Consider the following 22192-nt stretch of genomic DNA (forward strand, 5'->3'; position numbering starts at 1 on the left):
CCTCTAGCAGGTACGAAGTCAATCTCCCGTTTCCCAATAAAATGTTGATTTAAAAGGTTGATTTTTCACACTTATATCACATATAACTCGGGACAGTGTGAATATTCGGACTGGCGTTTGAATCCCCAGTTCTCCATGAATTTTCCTTAAAATCTAGTTCCTCTTTCGAGCTCTCCACAGGAGAATAACATGGAGGGTATTTATTTCTCACCTCCTTTTAGAGGACCTTTTGAAAAGAACCAAGAAATGACGTGGTTTCCTCACATTCTCCTCCTCTTGTCCTCGTGGCTATTTATTAAAGGGTAATTGGTGAAATGAAAACCTGCATTCTCAGGGGGGGAATAATCCTTCCCTCAGAAAGTCACGTACAGCGCACACCTAAAGACCGACTGAGTTTTAAAAGCCAGCACAGGAAGGGAGAACTGAGAAGTCAGTTTTGCCAACAAGCGTGGCAGAGTAGAGCGAAAGAATGAGAAGGAATTGACCTGAAAACCTCAGCTCCCAGGTAAGAATAGCTTGTTTTCTTGCTATAGTTGTGTCCCTTTGTCCGGTATGCTTTGAAAATTCTTTTGGCTGCCTCCCTACCTCTTAGGGCTGTTGTAAATTTAATCTTGCTCGGTGCAAACCTTTGAGCAAACGCTAAATTATAAAATTATAGGATTGGGCAATCCAAACTGCAAACCCTTTGCAAGATTAAAGAGAACCGATCGGAAACCGAGGAAGGGACTTTTCAAGGCCAGTAATGGGAGACAACAGGGTTGGGCACTTGATGAAGCCCAGCCCAGATCAGAGATGCTGGAGCGATTTCCCAATACGAAGCCATTTCCCAACGAGAGAAGGGCCAGGAAAAAGCAGAAGCAGCAGAGCACGAGAAAAATCTCTCTTCACTGCTTTCTCCAAGGGCCTTGCAACACCTCAGTGATTCTTCTTGCTCTTAGGGTCCCCCGACTTTCTTGAGCTGCATGTATTTGAGGGATTTTGAGGACAGATAGAGGGCATTGTCACCAAGTAATGGCTGCCACAGTGGGGCGTGGCCGGCCACAGGATTAAGACATTGGGGGAAGGGGCCAGTCACAAAATATTTGGAGGTCCCAGTTGAAGATGACTCCTCCTGGGGTCTTCTGGAGCATCTTCTGCCCCGATGAGATGGGAAGAGCCAGGATTGGTTCTTGGCTTTGTGAACTTGGAATTAGATGCCAGCTTTCAACAAACTATAGAGCCTCTTGTGGTGCAGAGTGGTAAGGCAGCAGACATGCAGTCTGAAAGCTCTGCCCATGAGGCTGGGAGTTCAATCCCAGCAGCCAGCTCAAGGTTGACTCAGCCTTCCCTCCTTCCGAGGTCGGTAAACGGAGTCCCCAGCTTGCTGGGGGGTAAACAGTCATGACTGGGGAAGGCACTGGCAAACCACCCCGTATTGAGTCTGCCAGGAAAACGCTGGAGGGCGTCACCCCAAGGGTCAGACATGACCCGGTCCTTGCACAGGGGATACCTTTACCTTTCCAACAAACTGGCAGGCGCAACCTTGGGGTCATGAGGGCCAACTCCGAGAATGTTCAGTGGAATCAAATCCTTGGTAGGCATTGTACACTCATGTATTGTGCTTCAATTACAGCAAGTAATCATTTGTTTTCAATCCGTTCCTTTTCCTGAAGGCCCGGCCCAGATACTGTTGCATGGTCTTGGGCACAGGCCGCTTGAGACATGAAGACGCTAGTCAAACTCCAGGCTCTGAGAACTATTTGGAATCCGAAGCTACTATTTCACAAATCCTTCCATAAAGACGGCAGGGCTTTTGCGTCTTTCGATCTTGCCGACCTCGAAGCCATTAACCGCTGTGAAAAGGAGGTCCCCGAGTACTTTAATTTTGCAAACGATGTTCTGGACAAGTGGTCGAAGCTAGACAAGGTACGTGTTTACTTCCAATCAAAAACAGAGATCCCCTTGCTTCGGAATAGTGAGTTAATATACATTCTCTGAAGGGAGAAATGGTTTCACAGATAGATTGGGGGGGGGGGGAGTTAAGAATGGATCCCAAATTATAAAGTGGCCACGCTGAATCTTTGCCTGGGGCAAGGAAGATATTTCTATCTTAAGCTATTCACAGAATCACAGAATCATAGAGTTGGAAGGGGCCACAGAGGCCATCTAGTCCAACCCCCTGCTCTACGCAGGATCAGCCCTAAGCATCCTAAAGCATCCAAGAAAAGTGTGTATCCAACTTCTGCTTGAAGACTGCAAGTGAGGGGGAGCTCACCACCTCCTTAGGCAGCCTATTCCACTGCTGAACTACTCTGACTGTGAAAAACGTTTTCCTGATATCTAGCCTATATCGTTGTACTTGAAGTTTAAACCCATTACTGCGTGTCCTCTCCTCTGCAGCCAGCAGAAACAGCATCCTGCCCTCCTCCAAGTGACAACCTTTCAAATACTTAAAGAGGGCTATCATGTCCCCTCTCAACCTCCTTTTCTCCAGGCTGAACATTCCCAATCTTCATAGGGCTTGGTCCCCTGTTAAAACAAGAAAGCATTAAAAGCATGCATAAGACATTAACAATTAAAACCAACTAATAATTAAAATATCAATAAAAGAGCAATGTCATTATCGCCCAAAAGATTTATTGCTGCCAATACATCTATCCCAATCTGGATATTGCTAGGGGGTGGCGTGTATTAGTCAGGGAAGCCCCTAAATATGCTTCTCAACCAGCACCTGCATAGGTAGATGGACATGAACGTAGCTAAATGCTCTTTCACAGATTTTTCCTGGGTTCACATTGAGGGATATTGATTGGTAGACCTGAGCCGTATGGAAGAGTGGTATAAAAATCAAATAATAAGTAAGTAAGTAGACAGACTTTTGGTAAAATCTTAATATCCTGACAGAGAGCAGAGTGCCTGGTTGGACCGGCAATTCTCCAAGGTTCAACTTCACTAATATACAAACTATTTATTAGGATGCTTAATACTACACATAAAAAGGGAAACAGAAGATTCCTATTCTAACCTAAATAGCTGGATGAGGAGAGATGGAGGAGGCATCTCTGTACCCACCAGGTTGCAGGCTTGAAGGATAGAGGGGGAAGAGAGAGGAAGGGACTCAGGAAAAACGAACTTAACGATCTAGGGACAGCTCAGTGATACAGGAAAGGTGAGTGGCCAGTGTAACTATTTATCACAGGGGTAGTCAACCTGTGGTCCTCCAGATTTCCATGGACTACAGTTCCCATGAACCCCTACAGCTTGGTTCAACTCAACGCCTGACGCAGCCTTAACGTTCTCTCCAAGGCCAGGCTGGGAAAAAAAACAACGGGCCCAGGCCAGCTGGGGATCTGAGGCCTTATGTCTCCAAGTCCTGTTCAGCCATCATGGCTCGTAGCTGTCAACAGATCTAATTCAAAAGAAATTCTGTCTAAACATCCGGAAGAAGTTCCTGACAGTGAGAGCAGCTCCTCAGTGGAACAGGCTTCCTCGGGAGGTGGTGGGTTCTCCATTGTTGGAGATTTTTAAACAGAGGCTAGATAGTCATCTGACAGAGAGGCTGATTCTGGGAAGGCTCAAGGGGGTGGCAGGTGACAGTAGATGAGCGATTGGGATGTGAGTGTCCTGCATAGTGCAGGGGGTTGGACTAGATGACCCAGGAGATCCCTTCCAACTCTAGGATTCTAGGATTCTAAATTTCGTCTCAACATCCGGAAGAAGTTCCAGACAGTTAGAGAAGTTCCTCGGGAGGTGGTGGATTCTCCACCTTTGGAGAGCCATCTGACGGAGAGGCTGATTATGTGAAAGTTCCTGCATAGTGTAGGGGGTTGGACTAGATGACCCAGGAAGTCCCTTCCAACTCTGTTATTCTATGATTCTCCATCACGCTCGTTTTAAGTCACAGCGAATGGTGAAGCTGTTCCCTGGCACTGTATTGCAGGAAGGAAGCAAGCTGCCTAACCCTGCCTTGTGGTGGGTCAACGGGAAAGGAGGCGAAGTGAGATGGAGCTTCGAGGAGCTGGGCGCCCTGTCGAGGAAAGCGGCCAACGTCCTCTTGGAGCCGTGCGGCCTGCAAAGAGGAGACCGCGTAATCCTCATCCTGCCTCGAGTGCCAGAATGGTGGCTGCTGAACGTGGCCTGCATTCGGACAGGTGAGAATGACGGCAGGACGAGTCTGAACTGGCTCTCCTGGAGTTTCTGTTCGGTTTGTACGTAACCAATCCAGCCTATTCCCACCTTGAACTTTTTAGTCTGGTGGGAAGGCGACTGGAAGCCGCTTGGAGCCTCCTTCAGGTAGAGAAAAGTGGAGTATAAGAACCAACTCTTCTTCTTCTCCTTCTTCTCTTTCTTCTTCATTTCTTCTTCTCCATCTTCTCTTCTTCTTCTCCTTTTCTTCTCCTTCTTTTTCTTCTTCTCTTTCTTCTTCTTTTTCTTCTTCTCCTTCTTCTTCTCCTTCTCTTCTTCTCCTTCTCCTTCTTCTTCTCCTTCTTCAAGGGCAGCAACCAGAACTCGACACTGTAGATGGATCCTGCCTACAGTTCCACAAACAGGAGGGTTTTCAACTATGGAAGTGTGACTTCCCCATCTCCCCCTGCAGCCCAAAATATCCCCCCGTGTCACGGACTGCTACTGGGGGGGGGGTCACACACAGAACCCTGAGGTTGGATTTGACCTAGATCAGGTCCGACTAGTGCAGAGTGTCTTGTGACTTGCGGAATGTGCTTCTATTCAAGGAGCCTAAATTGACATTGGCCTTTTTCAAAAGCTACACTGTGCTTTCTGTTCTGTTTGTAATCAACTGCAATCCCCAAGGTCCTTTTGGATCACTGCAGGGACGTCGGGAGGCCACCGGGTACCCCTCCAACCTCCCTGAATCCCCTCCCTGAAGAATGCTTTGCATTGAACTTCCACTGCCATGTGTTTTAGCCAAGAGCAGGATGAAGACAAACTGGAGCGTGTCCAGAGGAGGGCAACAAAGAGGGTGAGGGGTTTGGAGACCAAGACGTAGGAGGAAAGGTTGGGGGAGCTTGGTCTGTTTAGCCTGGAGAGGACTGAGAGGGGATCTGATAACCTTCTTCAAGGATGTAAAAGGGTGCCATGAAGAGGATGGAGCAGAGTTGTTCTCTCTTGCCCCAGACGGAGAGACCAGAACCAATGGGATGAAATTAATTCAAAAGAAATTCCATCTAAACATCCGGAAGAAGTTCCTGACAGTCAGAGCGGTTTCTCAGGGGAACAGGCTTCCGCGGGAGGTGGTGGGTTCTCCATCTTTGGAGATTTTTAAACAGAGGCTGGAGAGCCATCTGATGGAGAGGCTGATTCTGTGAAGGTTCAAGAGGGTGGAAGGTTACAGTGGATGAGCGATAGTGTTGCGTTAGGGTTGTGAGTGTCCTGCATAGTGCAGGGGGTTGTACTAGATGACCACATGATGTTCCTTCCCACTCTATTATTCTATGATTCTAGGATTAAAAGGGGGAAAAGTCTAACATCTGGCCCCAAAGCTGACTGTATTAATTAACTGCCCTTCTAGGGATTGTCTTCATTCCAGGGACGCCTCTACTGACAGCAAAGGACATCCTGTACCGACTCCAGGCGTCTAAGGCCAAGTGCATCATTACCAGTGAGAACCTGGCTCCAGCGGTGGATTGCATTTCCGCGTCCTGCTCCTTCCTGAGGACAAAACTGCTGGTCTCCGAAGGCAGGAGGGATGGGTGGCTGAACTTCAAGGAGCTCTTTCAGTGAGTGCCCGAGGAAGAGCTTCCAAGGGCTTCCAAAGTACATTCCTTTGGTTATGCAAGTTAAAAATTCTTCCTGTTTTGTAATGATTTGCCACCTGCCAGAGAGGCGTCGAAGCAGACTTCTGTCAGGAGCTAATTTGTGCTGGTAAATCACAATCCACGGGCTCAGAGGTTGACACGGATGAAGAAGAAGAAGAAGAGTTGGTTCTTATATGCTGCTTTTCCCTACTCGAAGGAGGCTCAAAACAATCCCCCTTCCCTTCCTCTCCCCACAACAGACACCCTGTGGGGTGGGTGAGGCCGAGAGAGCGCTGATATCACTGCCCGGTCAGAACAGTTTTATCAGTGCCGTGGTGAGCCCAAGGTCACCCAGCTGGCTACATGTGGGGGGAGTGCAGAATCGAACCTGGATTGCCAGATTAGAAGTCCGCACTCCTAAGCACTCCACCAAACTAGATGGGATGTACAAGCTGAGCATTAAGACTCCAGCATGGTACAAGAAGTACTGAATTAAACAGAGGAATCCCCCCCCCAGAAACCCCCAACTTATATACACAAGCAAACAAAGTGCAATGAATTAGAGGCTTCCAAAACACTTTCCTTCTCTTCCATTAAGGGCGGCCCCTTCCGGCCACAACTGCGTCCGAACAAAGAGCAATGAACCTATGACCATCTACTTCACGAGTGGAACCACCGGGCCTCCCAAGATGGCGGAGCACACGCACAGCAGTTATGGCATTGGATGTGCCTTAACGGCAAGGTATGGGGCGACCAGGAACCAACCAAAAGAAGCAGTCAGAGACAGGGGCGCATGGTGGAGACTTTCCTATAGAATCCATGACTGAAGGGATGACATCCTCATCAATAGGTGGTGTAGATTCATGTGTATCATAGAATCATAGAGTTGGAAGGGGCCACACAGGCCATCTAGTCCAACCCCCTGCTCCACGCAGGATCAGCCCTAAGCATCCTAAAAAGCATCCAAGAATGTTTCTAAATGTTCCTGGACACAGCTAAGGATGCTGGAGGGGAGATGTTTCATGACTTATTCTGGGTCTCAACTCATTCCTCTCTGTATTTCATAGGCGCTGGCTGGATTTGAAACCCTCCGATCTCATGTGGAATATGTCCGACACAGGCTGGGTCAAGGCTGCCATTGGGAGTGTTTTCGCCCCTTGGCTTTGTGGCGCGGGCGTCTTCGTCCACAACATGCCTCAGTTTGATCCAAGGGAGACTCTGAATGTAAGAAGCCAAATCACGCCATAAGGGTTGCCTTTACAGTTCACACAGATGGCCAACCAGGCCAAAATATAGTCTAATATGAGGGCACAGAAGACAAGGATGTTGGGACATACGGATGCTATTTTTTCCCCTAAGAAAATTCACAATGTCTTCCCCTTTCTCAATCTCTTCAGACTCTCACCAGGTACCCGGTGACCACCATGTGCAGCGCTCCGACGGCCTATCGCATGCTGGTACAAGAGGACCTTTCCAGGTACCCCAATAAAATCAGAGTCCGGTAGCCCCTTTAAGACCAACAAAGATTTATTCAAGGCGTGAGCTTTCGAGTGCAAGCAGGTCGGTCAAATGAGGACCCAGCTTGCTTGCTGGGCAGTAAACGGTCACGACTGGGGAAGGCACTGGCAAACCACCCCGTATTGAGTCTGCCATGAAAACGCTGGAGGGCGTCACCCCAAGGGTCAGACATGACTCGGTGCTTGCACAGGGGATACCTTTACCTTTATATTTAAAAAACGCACAGAGGAGTGGGCCAAGATCTGCATGCGCGGTTATACCGGGTGGTCTTAAGCCACAGGGCATTCAGGGCAGGCACTAATATCCTGCACTGCCCGAGACTTTGGCAGTGTGACGGGGACAACAATCGGCTGTAGGGCAATCAGGGCCTCCCCCACAGCTGAAGCAGCACAGGAGGGAGGGTGATGTTCTGTAGAGTGGCTAGGGTTCCTCACTGCCCTCCAGTCATGTTGGACCCCATCAAAGAGTTTTGTCCCCCCGCCCCAGGGCCCCAGAATTTGGAAGGCCAGCCCTGCAGTCAAGTCCACACTGCCTGCTGGTGTCTGTTCTGACAGCCGTGCGGAGGGAAATACCACCAGGAAGAAAAACCTTTGAAGGTGGGGCAGGAGAATCACAGCTCCCCTTCCCTCTGCACGTACTCCAACCCTATTTCTTGTATAAACCTTAAGGTACAGGTTCAAGAGCCTAAGTCACTGTACAACGGGAGGGGAGCCCCTCAATCCTGAAGTCATAATGCAGTGGAAAAAACAAACAGGGCTGGATCTCTACGAAGGCTACGGTCAGACCGAAGTGGTAAGTGCGGCCGAGCGGAAACCTGTCAAAACACAGCCAGGGATCAAACTTTTAGAACCCCAGAATCAGAGGGTTGGAAGGGACCTCCATGGCCATCTAGACCACCCCATGCAGAATGCAGGGAATTCACAACTATTTTCCATTAGGGAATCAAAACTGGAGGCATTCTCTGTGTTGGAACTGGTATTGGGGTCGGTGATCACTTCCTACGAACTGATCAATTTACTCAAGAGGAGAGCTCAGCGTTTTCCTGGCTCATTATTTGGGGGTGCCAAAAATGGAGGGCCAGCTTCAGTGTCCTCAAGACCAGGGGTAGTCAACCTGTGGTCCTCCAGATGTCCATGGACTACAATTCCCATGAGCCTCTGGCAGCATTTGCTGGCGGGGGCTCATGAGAATTGTAGTGCATGGACATCTGGAGGACCACAGGTTGACTACCCCAGCTCAAGGCAATATCCTGACACATGACAGAGGGAAGGGGCCTGAGTGACTCTGCCCTCCCGTAAACAAGCTGTCGCTGGCACCAACCTCAGAATCTGAAACATTGCAATTTTTTTTTAAAAGCCTTATCACAGGGACAGAGTCTACCCACATGACGTGCAGGCATTCATGTTGTGCTCACAGACTGGAAAACAGGAATAAGCTCCCCCTGTTTATGAAATGGATGTCAACAGACAATCAAAGCCCAGTGACCCCCCCCCCTCAGCAAGCTAGTGATTCATTTGGAAATCTCCTGTTATGACAGCTGAGCTCCAGATGATAAATCACCAGGAAATCTTTAAACAGAGGCTGGAGACGGAGAGGCTGATTCTGTGAAGGCTCAATGGGGTGGCAGGGGACAGTGGGTGAGCGAGAGGGTTGTGACTGTCCTGCATAGTGCAGGGGGTTGGACTAGATGACCCAGGAGGTCCCTTCCAACTCTAGGATTCTAAGATGGCTGCTTTGGAAGGTGGGATCTATGGCCTTATGTCCCAAGCCTCGCCCCTCCCCAGGCTCCACCCCCAGAATCTCCAGGTAGTTCAAAACCTGGAGCTGGCATCCCTAGGGGAAAGTACTTTTAGAATGTCAGGTGATTTAACAGGTGTTTCCTACAGGGGGTGATATCAGCATCTGAGAAAGGAAAGAAAATTAAACCTGGCTCCATGGGCAAGCCCATCCCACCCTACGACGTTCAGGTAAGAGAACAGCTTGTTTGACAGTCACAGGTGGCACCTGAATATTTGCGTTCAAAAGATGCCGGGAGGTTTTGTTCTTCCAGCCTCACCCAAACTGGCCTCCCTGTTTGCCGTTTTCTAGATCATAGATGAAAACGGCAACATTCTGCCTTGTGGGGTGGAAGGAGAAATCGCCATCAGAATTCACGCCCAGCGGCCGTTTTGTTTTTTCACTGGCTACGTGGTAAGCAATTTATATACAGTGCTTCCCCCTCTTCGTCATTGGCATAACAAAACGCCCCAAGTCCTGTTCAGCCATCATGGCTCATAGCTGTCGATAGATCTAATTCAAAAGAAATTCTGTCTAAATATCCGGAAGAAGTTCCTCACAGTCAGAGCGGTTCCTCAGTGCAACAGGCTTCCTCGGGAGGTGGTGGGTTCTCCATCTTTGGAGATTTTTAAGCAGAGGCTGGAGAGCCATCTGACGGAGAGGCTGATTCTCTGAAGGCTCAAGGGGGTGGCAAGTAACAGTGGATGAGCGATAGGGATGTGAGTGTCCTGCACAGGGCTGGGGGTTGGACTAGATGTCCCAGGAGGTCCCTTTCCAACTTATTCTATGATTCTATGTTGAAAATGGTTCTTAGACTCAAAGCAAACCATGATCCTAAAATACGAGAGGTTTCTGCAGAGTCCCCTATATACAAATCTTTAACTTGGTGCAAAAGATTGATTATATTGAAAGGAAGCCAGTTAACCAAAGCAATAACTTGTCAGAACTGATCCAAACCAATACAGGTTCAACATAAATCCCCACCTTTGGAGAAAAAAACCCCTAAACATTCTAGTTATCACAGGAATGCCCTAGGACAGTGGTCCCCAACCTGCGGTCCGCGGCCTGGTGCCGGGCCGCGAAGACCAGGGCGCCGGGCCGCAGTTCCTTCTCCCCGCCCCCCCCCGCAGTAAAAAACTTCCCAGGCCGCAAGCCTGCGGCCCTGGAAGCTTCTTACTGCGGGAGGGCGGGGAGAGGGAATAAGGGCCGTGCTGTGTATCGCGCATGCGCGGCCCGGCCGCGCATCGCGCACATGCGTGCTGCACGGCCGCAATAAACTAGCACAAGAACTCCTGACATCTACATTTCTAACGCTTGCTAAAATATACTGCAGAAATGTGACATTTGCATGCTTGTAAACAGCAGCATGAAGCCCCCAATCTGGATGGGGATCAGAGAAGAGAATAGGCTGCCTCTTCTTCCAAACTCCAAACAGATGGCTCTTTGCTCCCCTGAGGAGGACAAACAGGTAACACATTCAGAAAGCCTGGCTGTTTCCCCCAAGGGAGCAAATAATATCTTGAGCAGGGTGCATTTATGGAACTCTTTAGGGGGCTGTCACAAAAGAAAGCATTGGCCATCCAGTTCATCCATTTGCCGGCCTGGTTTGGTCTCAAACCTACAGCCAGGGCTTTCTGCTTTGTTCAGACTCCTTTTCTGATATTTATATTGCAAGGATAATCCAAAGAAAACCGCCTCTGCATTCCGCGGGGATTTCTACATCACTGGGGACCGAGGGTGGAAGGATGAAGACGGATACCTGTGGTTCGTGGCAAGAGCGGACGACGTCATCATCTCCTCTGGGTTTGTACATTTCAGAGCAAATAAATAAATAAATCACAAATGTATCACTTTGTAGAATCGGATTGATCTAGTTCAGCTTTTCTGTTGAGAAACCACTGCTGGAACATCCTTGAGGCTTCGAGAAACCCCAGAAATGGCATGATCATGCAGAGCTTCCCACCCTTGGGACTTGGGAATGTTCAGCCTGGAGAAAAGGAGGCTGAGAGGGGACATGATAGCCCTCTTTAAGTATTTGAAAGGTTGTCACTTGGAGGAGGGCAGGATGCTGTTTCTGCTGGCTGCAGAGGAGAGGACACGCAGTAATGGGTTTAAACTACAAGTACAATGATATAGGCTTGTTGTTGTTATGTGCGAAGTCATGTCCGACCCATCGCGACCCCATGGACAATGATCCTCCAGGCCTTCCTGTCCTCCACCATTCCCCGGAGTCCATTTAAGTTTGCACCGACTGCTTCAGTGACTCCATCCAGCCACCTCATTCTCTGTCATTCCCTTCTTCTTTTGCCCTCGATCGCTCCCAGCATTAGGCTCTTCTCCAGGGAGTCCTTCCTTCTCATAAGGTGGCCAAAGTATTTGAGTTTCATCTTCAGGATCTGGCCCTCTAAAGAACAGTCAGGGTTGATCTCCTCTAGGACTGACCGGTTTGTTCGCCTTGCAGTCCAAGGGACTCGCAAGAGTCTTCTCCAGCACCAGATTTCAAACGCCTCAATTCTTTGACGCTCGGCCTTCCTTATGGTCCGACTTTCGCAGCCATACATTGCAACTGGGAAGACCATAGCCTTGACTAAATGCACTTTTGTTGGCAGGGTGATGTCTCTGTTTTTTAGGATGCTGTCTAGATTTGCCATAGCTTTCCTCCCCAGGAGCAAGCGTCTTTTAATTTCTTTGCTGCAGTCCCCATCTGCAGTGATCTTGGAGCCCAGGAAAATAAAATCTGTCACTATCTCCATTTCTTCCCCATGTATTTGCCAGGATGATATAGGCTAGATTTCAGGAAAAAAATGTTCACAGTCAGAGTAGTTCAGCAATGGAATAGGCTGCCTAAGGAGGTGGTGAGCTCCCCCTCACTGGCAGTCTTCAAGCAGAGGCTGGATACACACTTTTCTTGGATGCTTTAGGATGCTTTGGGCTGATCCTGCGTAGAGCAGGGGGTTGGACTAGATGGCCTGTGTGTCCCCTTCCAACTCTATGATTCTGTAATTCTATGATCTTTCCGTGGCCTGAAACATTCTTTCAAAAGAGGATGAGGAAATCAATTTTCCTGATGGCGTAGAGAAAGCAGCTTAAGAGAGCTATTTGCTGAGCACATCAGGATATTGGGCCGAGCATCAAAGCCTGTTTTATTCAGGACTTTTCCAGGTATAGATTTGGTTCTTATGTAGGATTTTATGGGTGGCAGCTCAATGCAAGGCCCTTCCAAATATTTTAGTCAACAAGTACAGATCCTGAATCCCCCAGCCTGAAGAACACAAACAATACATACTCTTAAAATGAAAATATGGCTACTTCTCCTCCTTGTCCTAGGTATCGGATCGGGCCCTTTGAGGTAGAAAATGCGTTAATCGAACACCCAGCTGTGGTTGAGTCTGCCGTGGTCAGCAGCCCAGATCCGACCAGAGGGGAGGTAATGTCACTTAAACCTTAATTCCTCACATTTAAGAACTGTGATTTCATAAGGGCAAACCAGTCCCTATTTAACTTCTTTCATGATCCTTCTGTTTACCTCCTTGGTTCTTTGCTTTTTGCCATGAGCTTCATAGGTTCATCTGTGTGGTGTACACACAACGCTTTTAAACATAATTTTTAAAAAAAGATTTTAAACATAATTTACACGGTATTTATACTAGGGACACTTTCACTTTTTGTAGCCCTGCCGTTTCAATGCAAACATACCCTTTTTTTTTAATGCGGTTTCTGCTTGGTGGTCATTATTTTGGTGCATAAACATGTATAACGATATAAATGGTGTTAACAATGGGGGTAAAAATGCCACGAAAGAACAAGACTCTGGAAAGCCAGACAATAAACGGGTCAGAACAAAACGGCTCACAATGATAAGGGGGGAAAGGCTCACACACGGTTGATTTATACACAGTGAACATAATTTACAATGGATACCCCCAAAGGAGATTTGGCTGACGCAAGAAATACCTTCCTTTGCCAGCTCCCACCCATGCTTTCCAGTTTACAAAAGGCAGTCAGGGCTGGGCATCCCTAGACTAAAGCAGTCCTCCAGATGTCCATGGACTACAATTCCCATGAGACCCTGCCAGCGAATGCTGGCAGGGGCTCATGGGAATTGTAGTCCATGGGCATCTGGAGGGCCGCAGTTTGACTACCCCTGGACTAAAGCTTTTACAGGAATACACCCTGATTATTTCCCCCAGTTGCTCCAAAACCTTTAAATCAGTCCCCCCACCCCACCCCATTTGTTCTCAGGCAGATCCTTAACAGGGGGCAATCTATAATTCTGGGGGAATGGGCATTCAGAACTTCTGGGGATAAAGGTAAAGGTAAAGGTATCCCCTGTGCAAGCACCGAGTCATGTCTGACCCTTGGGGTGACGCCCTCCAGCGTTTTCATGGCAGACTCAATACGGGGTGGTTTGCCAGTGCCTTCCCCAGTCATAAATAAATAAATAAATGTACATATATGTCTAAGACTTCATTGTTTCCAGCAATAGGCCATTCCAATAACAGCAATATCATATCAGTTGATATAAAAAGAAAAACAGTAAAAGAATTAGAACAATATATGCAGTAGTCCATAGATAATAAAAGACTATAAGAATTCGGGTCTCTGGCTCTCTGGTGGCGTAAATTTGGCTCGAATTTTCCTTGCTGCTGATGCAAATAGTGAAACATTATAACTAATTGGTATCCGAAAACAAAAAGACCATTTTGTCCAAATTCGCAGGGAAGTTCTGGCCGTTCAAAACCCTCTCAATATATTTGGTTCTCGGCATCCATGTATAGCGGACAATCCAAACCATAATGATAGAGGTCTTCAAAAGCAGGTTCTCCACAAACACACAGGCGAAGGCCAAAAGGTACCCCAGAAAAATGGCCTGATAGGGGATAAATGTGGAGGATTTTAAGCTGTCCCTTCTTCCCACTTGTAATGGTTTCTGACAGCCAAAGGAAGACAGATCTGAGATTTTATCTTCAGGGTGAGCTGAACAATATTGCTCAGCTCACCCTGCAGATAAAACCTCCAATTTGTCCTCCAGGCCCTTAAATGTAACCCACAGAAAACAAGAATCAGTCCTAACCTTGGGAATCTCACTGATAGCCATCAGGGACAAAGGTCTATGATCTCTGAAGGTATCATAAATAGACCTGAATTAATACAGGTTTCCTTGCGTGGAATGCTGCTTTGGATCAATTAAAGTTTACAGCCCAACTTTTCTCTCTAGGTGGTGAAAGCTTTCGTGGTCTTGTCTCCCTCCTTTGCATCCCAAGATCTGGAGAAGTTAACCCTCGAGCTTCAAGACCACGTTAAGAAAACTACAGCTCCCTACAAGTATCCTAGAAAAGTAAGGAGTATTTAAAGCTATACGAAACAGGAAACAGATCTAGGAAAAGTGTATTAATGCTAAGGAAATTACCAGCATTTGTAGGCAGCTTCCATTCAGAACCCCCAGCTTCTGATATGGATCCTCCCCTTCTGAGATAAAACAGCAATTGTCTTTTTGTCCACAGCTGTAACCTAATGCCACAGACTCCTGTTAAAACTAGATTCAGGTGTGCCGCTGTGTTTGTCTGAAGCAGCAGAACAAAAATTGAGTCCAGTGGCATCTTTAAGAGCAACAAAGTTTTATTCTAGGTGTGCGCTAGGAAAGCTCACAGCTAGAATAAAACTTTATTGATCTTAAAGGTGTCATAGGATTCAAATTTTGCTCACCTGTTAAAACTGACACTCATACAGAAAGAAAGGAAACAGAAAAAGAGGCAAAGGGCGGCAGAACCTCAAAAAGGGATGTAACAATATTTCCCAGGTCATCATCCATTGCTGTTGCTATGGACGTTGTGTACATATTTACATTTGGACATTTTAAAGAAGAAGAGTTGGTTCTTATATGCCGCTTTTCTCTACCCGAAGGAGTCTCAAAGCAGCTTCCATTCGCCTTCCCTTTCCTCTCCTCACAACAGACACCCTGTGAGGGAGGTGGGGCTGACAGAGGAGGACAGGGATCTCAATGAGGTCCAATAGCACAGAGTCCACCCTGCAAAAGCATCCATTTTCTCTGTAGTCTGGAGCAGGGGTAGTCAACCCGTGGTTCTCCAGATGTCCATGGACTACAATTCCCATGAGCCCCTGCCAGTGAACGCTGGCAGGGGCTCACGGGAATTGTAGTCCATGGACATCTGGAGGACCACAGGTTGACTACCCCTGCTCTAGAGATGAGATGTAATTCCAGGTGATCCCCATGTCTTACTTGGAGGCACCTCCTTAATTGCCTCTCTGAAAAACCAGCCAACCAATCTACATATTTAAGTATTTATATCCCACCTTTTCTCAGGGGGAGAGAAGTATTGCTTCATTTCAACTGGATTGAGTACTTCCAGTTGAGTTTTGCCCCGTTTGCATAAACAGGACCCCTGCAGGCCCACTAAGAATAGAGTCCAATAGATATAAGGCGAAAGCAAATTATGGCAAATTAGTAAACCTTGTCATAATGTCCAAAATAGAGCCTCTTGTGGCGCAGAGTGGTAAGGCAGCCGTCTGAAAGCTTTGCCCATAAGGCTGGGAGTTCAATCCCAGCAGCCGGCTCAAGGTTGACTCAGCCTTCCATCCTTCCGAGGTCGGTAAAATGAGTACCCAGCTTGCTGGGGGGTAAACGGTCATGACTGGGGAAGGCACTGGCAAACCACCCCGTATTGAGTCTGCCATGAAAACGCTAGAGGGCGTCACCCCAAGGGTCAGACATGACTCGGTGCTTGCACAGGGGATACCTTTACCTTTACCTTTAATGTCCAAATTAAGCCATATGATGCCAGGTGGTAATTCTTTGCCTTATACCTCCACACTTATAATGGTTGGTCATTTAGTCCGAGGAAGAGTGCCTGCCCTCGAAAGCTCACACCTTGAATAAATGTTTATGGATCTTAAAGGTGCTACTGGACTCTATTTTTGTTGTGCTACTTCAGACCCACACGGCGACCCACTTGAATCTGTAGGTGCGTGTCACAGACCAGGATCAGCGCCATCATGGACAGTGAAGAATTCGTGCAGCAGTTAACAGTGGGTTTTTGCCAAAGTAAACCTTAGCCCAGGGGTAGTCAACCTGTGGCCCTCCAGATGTTCATGGACTACAATTCCCATGAGCCCCTGCCAGCATTCGCTGGCAGGGGCTAATGGGAATTGTAGTCCATGAACATCTGGAGGGCCACAGGTTGACCACCCCTGCCTTAGCCCTTAACATGCCACAAGGCTTCCATGGTTTTGAAAAACAGAATTGCTTTACAAGCACACAATGTATCGTTATTACTCACTGTTGTAAGGAAAGCTTGCCATCCGCCGACGCTTACTCCAACCTCTCCTGAGCAGCTGGTCCTTTGCCTCCCCTCATCCCAAAATTTTCTGTAACCGAAAGAAAACAGGCAACAGTGAACCGAAAATGAGAACAGGGAGAGGAAGGAAAAAGGGAACAGGGCTGAGGGGAGAGACAGGGAGGAAAATAAAGGGAGAAAAAAAGGCAGGGAGGGAGGAAGAAAAGAAGAGGTACCTTAAAAGGAATGGAAGACCAGATGGAACCTCCCCAATTATGAAGAAGGTATGCTTGTATATCCCGCTTTTCTCTACCTGAAGAAGCTATACGTATATCCCGCTTTTCTCTACCTGAAGAAGGTATACGTATATCCCACTTTTCTCTACCTGAAGAAGCTATACGTATATCCCACTTTTCTCTACCTGAAGAAGCTATACGTATATCCCGCTTTTCTCTACCTGAAGAAGCTATACGTATATCCCGCTTTTCTCTACCTGAAGAAGCTATACGTATATCCCGCTTTTCTCTACCTGAAGAAGCTATACGTATATCCCGCTTTTCTCTACCTGAAGAAGCTATACGTATATCCCGCTTTTCTCTACCTGAAGAAGCTATACGTATATCCCGCTTTTCTCTACCTGAAGAAGGTATACGTATATCCCGCTTTTCTCTACCTGAAGAAGCTATACGTATATCCCGCTTTTCTCTACCTGAAGAAGCTATACGTATATCCCGCTTTTCTCTACCTGAAGAAGGTATACGTATATCCCACTTTTCTCTACCTGAAGAAGGTATACGTATATCCCACTTTTCTCTACCTGAAGAAGGTATAGGTATATCCCGCTTTTCTTTACCTGAAGTACACGTATATACCGCTTTTCTCTACCTGAAGAAGGTATGCTTGTATATCCCGCTTTTCTCTACCTGAAGAAGGTATACGTATATCCCGCTTTTCTCTACCTGAAGAAGGTATACGTATATCCCGCTTTTCTCTACCTGAAGTATACGTATATCCCGCTTTTCTCTACCTGAAGTACATGTATATACCGCTTTTCTCTACCTGAAGAAGGTATGCTTGTATATCCCGCTTTTCTCTACCTGAAGAAGGTATATGTATATCCCGCTTTTCTCTACCTGAAGAAGGTATACGTATATCCCGCTTTTCTCTACCTGAAGAAGGTATACGTATATCCCGCTTTTCTCTACCTGAAGAAGGTATACGTATATCCCGCTTTTCTCTACCTGAAGAAGGTATACGTATATCCCGCTTTTCTCTACCTGAAGAAGGTATACGTATATCCCGCTTTTCTCTACCTAAAGTATACGTATATACCGCTTTTCTCTACCTGAAGAAGGTATACGTATATCCCGCTTTTCTCTACCTGAAGAAAGTATACGTATATACCGCTTTTCTCTACCTGAAGTATACGTATATACCGCTTTTCTCTACCTGAAGAAGGTATACGTATATCCCGCTTTTCTCTACCTGAAGAAGGTATACGTATATCCTGCTTTTCTCTACCTGAAGAAGGTATAGGTATATCCCACTTTTCTCTACCTGAAGTACACGTATATCCCGCTTTTCTCTACCTGAAGAAGATATATGTATATCCCGCTTTTCTCTACCTGAAGAAGATATATGTATATCCCGCTTTTCTCTACCTGAAGAAGCTATACGTATATCCCACTTTTTTTCTACCTGAAGAAGGTATACTTGTATATCCCGCTTTTCTCTACCTGAAGAAGGTATACGTATATCCCGCTTTTCTCTACCTGAAGAAGGTATACTTGTATATCCCGCTTTTCTCTACCTGAAGAAGGTATACGTATATCCCGCTTTTCTCTACCCAAAGGAGTCTCAAAAGCGGCTTCCAGTCGCCTTCCCTTCCTCTCCCCACAACAGACACCCTGTGAGGTTGGTGGGGCCGAGAGAGCTCTGACAAAACTGCTCTATGAGAACAGCTGTAACAGGGCTGTGACTAGCCCAAGGTCCCACCGCTGGCTGCATGTGGAGGAGCGGGGAATCAAACCATTGCTCCTAACCAAATACTCTCCCCTTCCTTTGGTCTGTAAGACTTCTTTCTCCCTCTAAAAAAAGGCATAGCTGAGGTGCTGTCACACCTGCAGGCCCACCAATGCTTATCTGGTCACTTCTGAGGCAAAAAACTTCGCAAAATGGCTGCTCCCAAACTGAGGCTGTTCCCCGGGATAATGAACTGGTGCATGAATCGCCCCACGGCCTAGTGGAGCCATCAGCCAAACTGCAGCTCAGGGGGAAAAGAAGCCTAAAGGCCAATGCATGGTGTGAAGGATTCTGGGAAATGTAGTTTGGAACCCAGAGGCCGGCTCTGATGAAGAACAATCAGGACAAAGAGGTGCCTCCAAGTAAGACATGGGGATCTCCTGGAATTGCATCTCATCTCTAGAGCAGGGGTAGTCAACCCGTGGTCCTCCAGATGTCCATGGACTACAATTCCCAGGAGCCCCTGCCAGTGTTGCTGGCAGGGGCTCCTGGGAATTGTAGTCCATGGACATCTGGAGGACCACGGGTTGACTACCCCTGGTCTAGACTACAGAGAAAATGGATGCTTTTGCAGGGTGGACTCTGTGCTATTGGACTTCATTGAGATCCCTGTCCTCCTCTGTCAGCCCCACCTCCCTCACAGGGTGTCTGTTGTGGGGAGAGGAAAGGGAAGGCAACTGGAAGCCGCTTTGAGAACTTTGGGTAGGGTAAAGCGGCCTATAAGTACCAACTCTTCTTCTTCTTCAGTAATCTCAGGGCTCTCTCAGCCTCCCCTCCCTCACAGGGTGTCTGTTGTGGGGAGAGGAAAGGGAAGGCAACTGGAAGCTGCTTTGAGAACTTTGGGTAGGGTAAAGCGGCCTATAAGTACCAACTCTTCTTCTTCTTCAGTAATCTCAGGGCTCTCTCAGCCTCCCCTCCCTCACAGGGTGTCTGTTGTGGGGAGAGGAAAGGGAAGGCGATTGGAAGCCGCTCTGAGACTCCTTCAGGTAGAGTAAAGCCGCGTATAAGAACCAACTTTTCTTCTTCTTTAAAATGAGATAAAATTAGCAAATGCTCTGTATTACTTCCATCTCCAGGAGCAAGCAGTGTTTGTTGAAAATTGTGTTGGAAATTGGCATTCTTCTTTTAGGAGGTTCTCTCATTAAACTGTCTGTAGAGCTTTCGCAGATTCATTTGTTTACCTGCTACATTCCGTGTTCTCCTTTTATTGGCTGCATAGAAACAGATCTAAGACATGCCCATTTTAAAAACAGACCTCTTATTATTTCTGTGACTATCTTGCCTTTCTTTTTTTCCCCCCTCTTCAATCAGGTGGAGTTTGTCCAACAGCTGCCAAAAACCATCAGTGGCAAAATCAGAAGAAATGAATTAAGGAAAAAGGAATGGGGACAGATGTAGTTCAGCAGCGGAATAGGCTGCCTAAAGAGGTGGTGAGCTCCCCCTCACTGGCAGTCTTCAAGCAAAGGTTGGAGACACACTTTTCTTGGATGCTTTAGGATGCTTCGGGCTGATCCTGCGTAGAGCAGGGGGTTGGACTAGATGGCCTGTATGGCCCCTTCCAACTCTATGGTTCTATGATTCTTTGATTCTAGCTGGGAACTCACAGAAGGTAGAAGTTCTCAACCTGGCCAGATCTAGGTAGCAAAGTTCAAGAAGATACCAAATATTTGCAATAAATGTACGCCCGTTTATATCTTAGGAGTTATTAAAGGGAAAATGAAGACTCAATTCTAAACCAGCTCCATGTCATTTGAAGCATTATGGGGAATTCTCGTGTAAATTGAACGGCTGCATTTGAAGGAATACGGGCACAAAAAGATAGACAGAGAGAGAGAGAGAGAGAGAGAGAGAAATCTGGTATTTGTGCTTTACTTGAAGGCACCTGAAGAAAGCACAACATATGACAGGCTTTCATAAAACCCTGGGGTTTCTTGATGGTCCTGGAAGGGTTTTCCAAGTGGGTAGGAGTTTATAATTGTTAAGAAAATGTTAGCCATTTATTGGGTGATATGGTCATATATGGTCCTGTCAACCCATCCACCCGTCCCAAAATGGCCGGTGATGGTCCTGGAGGGGGTGGAAGGGGAAGGAGCCCCAGGTGGGCATGAGCACAGCTATGCTTCCCAAGCATATTCTGCATCATTGCCCCACTTGAAGCCTGGAGAATATTTCAGGGGTTTCTCAGTGATAAAAAAGGTTGAGAAAGGCTGGCATAGGGCATTGGGCCTCTGGAGTTCAACAACTAACTGTATGTTTCCTCACTGAGAAAGGAGTTAAGATGGTGACAGAGAAGAAACAGCACTGTTACGGGTTCTCCGACGTTATTTGAATCAGCTTTTTGGAGCTTGTTTGACTTACTACAGATGTCACTTGAAATAATGTGACATTTCAACCAAGACTGGGACTCTTATCTCCTTTACAGTTGCATGCTGCGTGTTAACAACTGAAAGATTACAACTGGGGGTCTATTATAGTTTGGAGCCATCTTGGAAGAATACTTTAAAGATAAGTTTAATTGGCTGTAATCAGGAACCTTTAAGTGGTCTGCTGTAAATTACTGTTTAGATTGCTTTGTTACATTCTTAAATTTTAATAAGGATGGAGAGTCAAAGTTCGATTATTCATCCTCTTTCCGCCGACGAATAACTCTTCTTGTAGAATTCATTCAAGTGGGTAGCCGTGTTGGTCTGAAGCAGCACAACAAAACAAAATGAGAGTCCAGGGGCACCTTTAAGACCAACAAAGATTTATTCAATGCGTGAGCTTTCGAGCGCAAGCACTCTTCATCAGACTAAGAGAGAGAGCCAGTTTGGTGTAGTGGTTAGGAGTGCGAACTTCTAATCTGGCATGCCAGGTTCAATTCTGCACTCCCCCACATGCATCCAGCTGGGTGACCTTGGGCTCGCCACGGCACTGATAAAACTGTTCTGACCAAGCAGTGATATCAGGGCTCTCTCAGCCTCACCCACCTCACAGGGTGTCTGTTGTGGGGAGAGGAAAGGGAAGGCGACTGGAAGCCGCTTTGAGCCTTGTTCGGGTAGGGAAAAGCGGCATATAAGAACCAACTCTTCTTCTTCTTCTTCTTCTAAGGACTCTGTTGGTCTTAAAGGTGCCACTGGGCACTGATTTTGTTTTGTTGTAGAATTGAGACAGCCAAGCAAGCTGGAGCATTTAAAGGAATTTTAATTCTACAGACTCAGCAATGGGAGGCTGTCAGAGGGCCTGTAAAGTTTGTAAACAGACTAAAATGGAAGATTTTGTTATCTGAAATGGTAATTCAATAGATGCTCTCTCAACCAATTTACTCCACGGGTTATTTCTGTGCCTGAAACCCAATGTGAAGATGAGAGAAGAAACTCAATTATTTGGCTTCAAGGAGGAGAAAAAGAAGCTAAACGTAGGCTAATATCATCCTAAATGAATCTTCATACTGTAAGAACCCAGGGTTTCTGCCATATGGTTGTATCTTATTTCTGTGATTGATGATGTCTGATCTGCCGAACCTGTGATGTTTTCCCAGTTCCTGTACCACTTCACACTTCAAGGCCAAATTCCCTAACTTGTGCTTTATGGCTTGAGCATCCCACAACATAGCTATGCTATTCATCACCTTTCCTTTTGCCTCCCTGCGCTTGGTGAGTCATCACCATAGTTGAGGGGGAGGGAAGGGGATGAGCCTGTGTTTTATATACGTGAACCCTTGCGTGTAACCCCAGTTCTGCCTCTGTTCCCTGCTGGATGACTTTGCTTGACAATAAAGAAACCTTCCAAAATAGAAATTTTCTTGCCTACAAGTCTAGCACTCTGACACCTACCTGATTTTAGAAATAAAGCAGCCCACGGCAA

General features: G+C 47.0%; 1 protein-coding gene across 4 annotated transcripts in view; it reads left to right on the forward strand.

Moving 5' to 3' along the window:
* Positions 1-364: 364 nt before the first annotated feature.
* LOC143827482 (acyl-coenzyme A synthetase ACSM4, mitochondrial-like) overlaps positions 365-22192 on the forward strand; it is a 29530-nt gene continuing 7702 nt past the window's right edge. The window contains exons 1-14 of one of the 4 annotated variants that reach the window (XM_077317066.1): positions 365-505; positions 1653-1905; positions 3878-4130; positions 5510-5717; positions 6334-6477; positions 6803-6959; positions 7133-7212; positions 7922-8045; positions 9140-9220; positions 9342-9443; positions 10705-10832; positions 12357-12456; positions 14248-14367; positions 19658-22113. In XM_077317066.1, the coding sequence (XP_077173181.1) occupies positions 1702-1905; positions 3878-4130; positions 5510-5717; positions 6334-6477; positions 6803-6959; positions 7133-7212; positions 7922-8045; positions 9140-9220; positions 9342-9443; positions 10705-10832; positions 12357-12456; positions 14248-14367; positions 19658-19744 (1788 nt within the window). In that variant the 5' untranslated portion in view covers positions 365-505; positions 1653-1701 and the 3' untranslated portion in view covers positions 19745-22113. Of the gene's footprint in view, positions 506-1652; positions 1906-3877; positions 4131-5509; positions 5718-6333; positions 6478-6802; positions 6960-7132; positions 7213-7921; positions 8046-9139; positions 9221-9341; positions 9444-10704; positions 10833-12356; positions 12457-14247; positions 14368-19657; positions 22114-22192 lie in introns of those variants that run through there. The other 3 variants (XM_077317068.1, XM_077317067.1, XM_077317069.1) reach the window with 3 other exon arrangements.

Source organism: Paroedura picta, chromosome 17 (genome assembly GCF_049243985.1).
Source record: "Paroedura picta isolate Pp20150507F chromosome 17, Ppicta_v3.0, whole genome shotgun sequence".
Lineage (NCBI taxonomy): Eukaryota > Metazoa > Chordata > Lepidosauria > Squamata > Gekkonidae > Paroedura > Paroedura picta.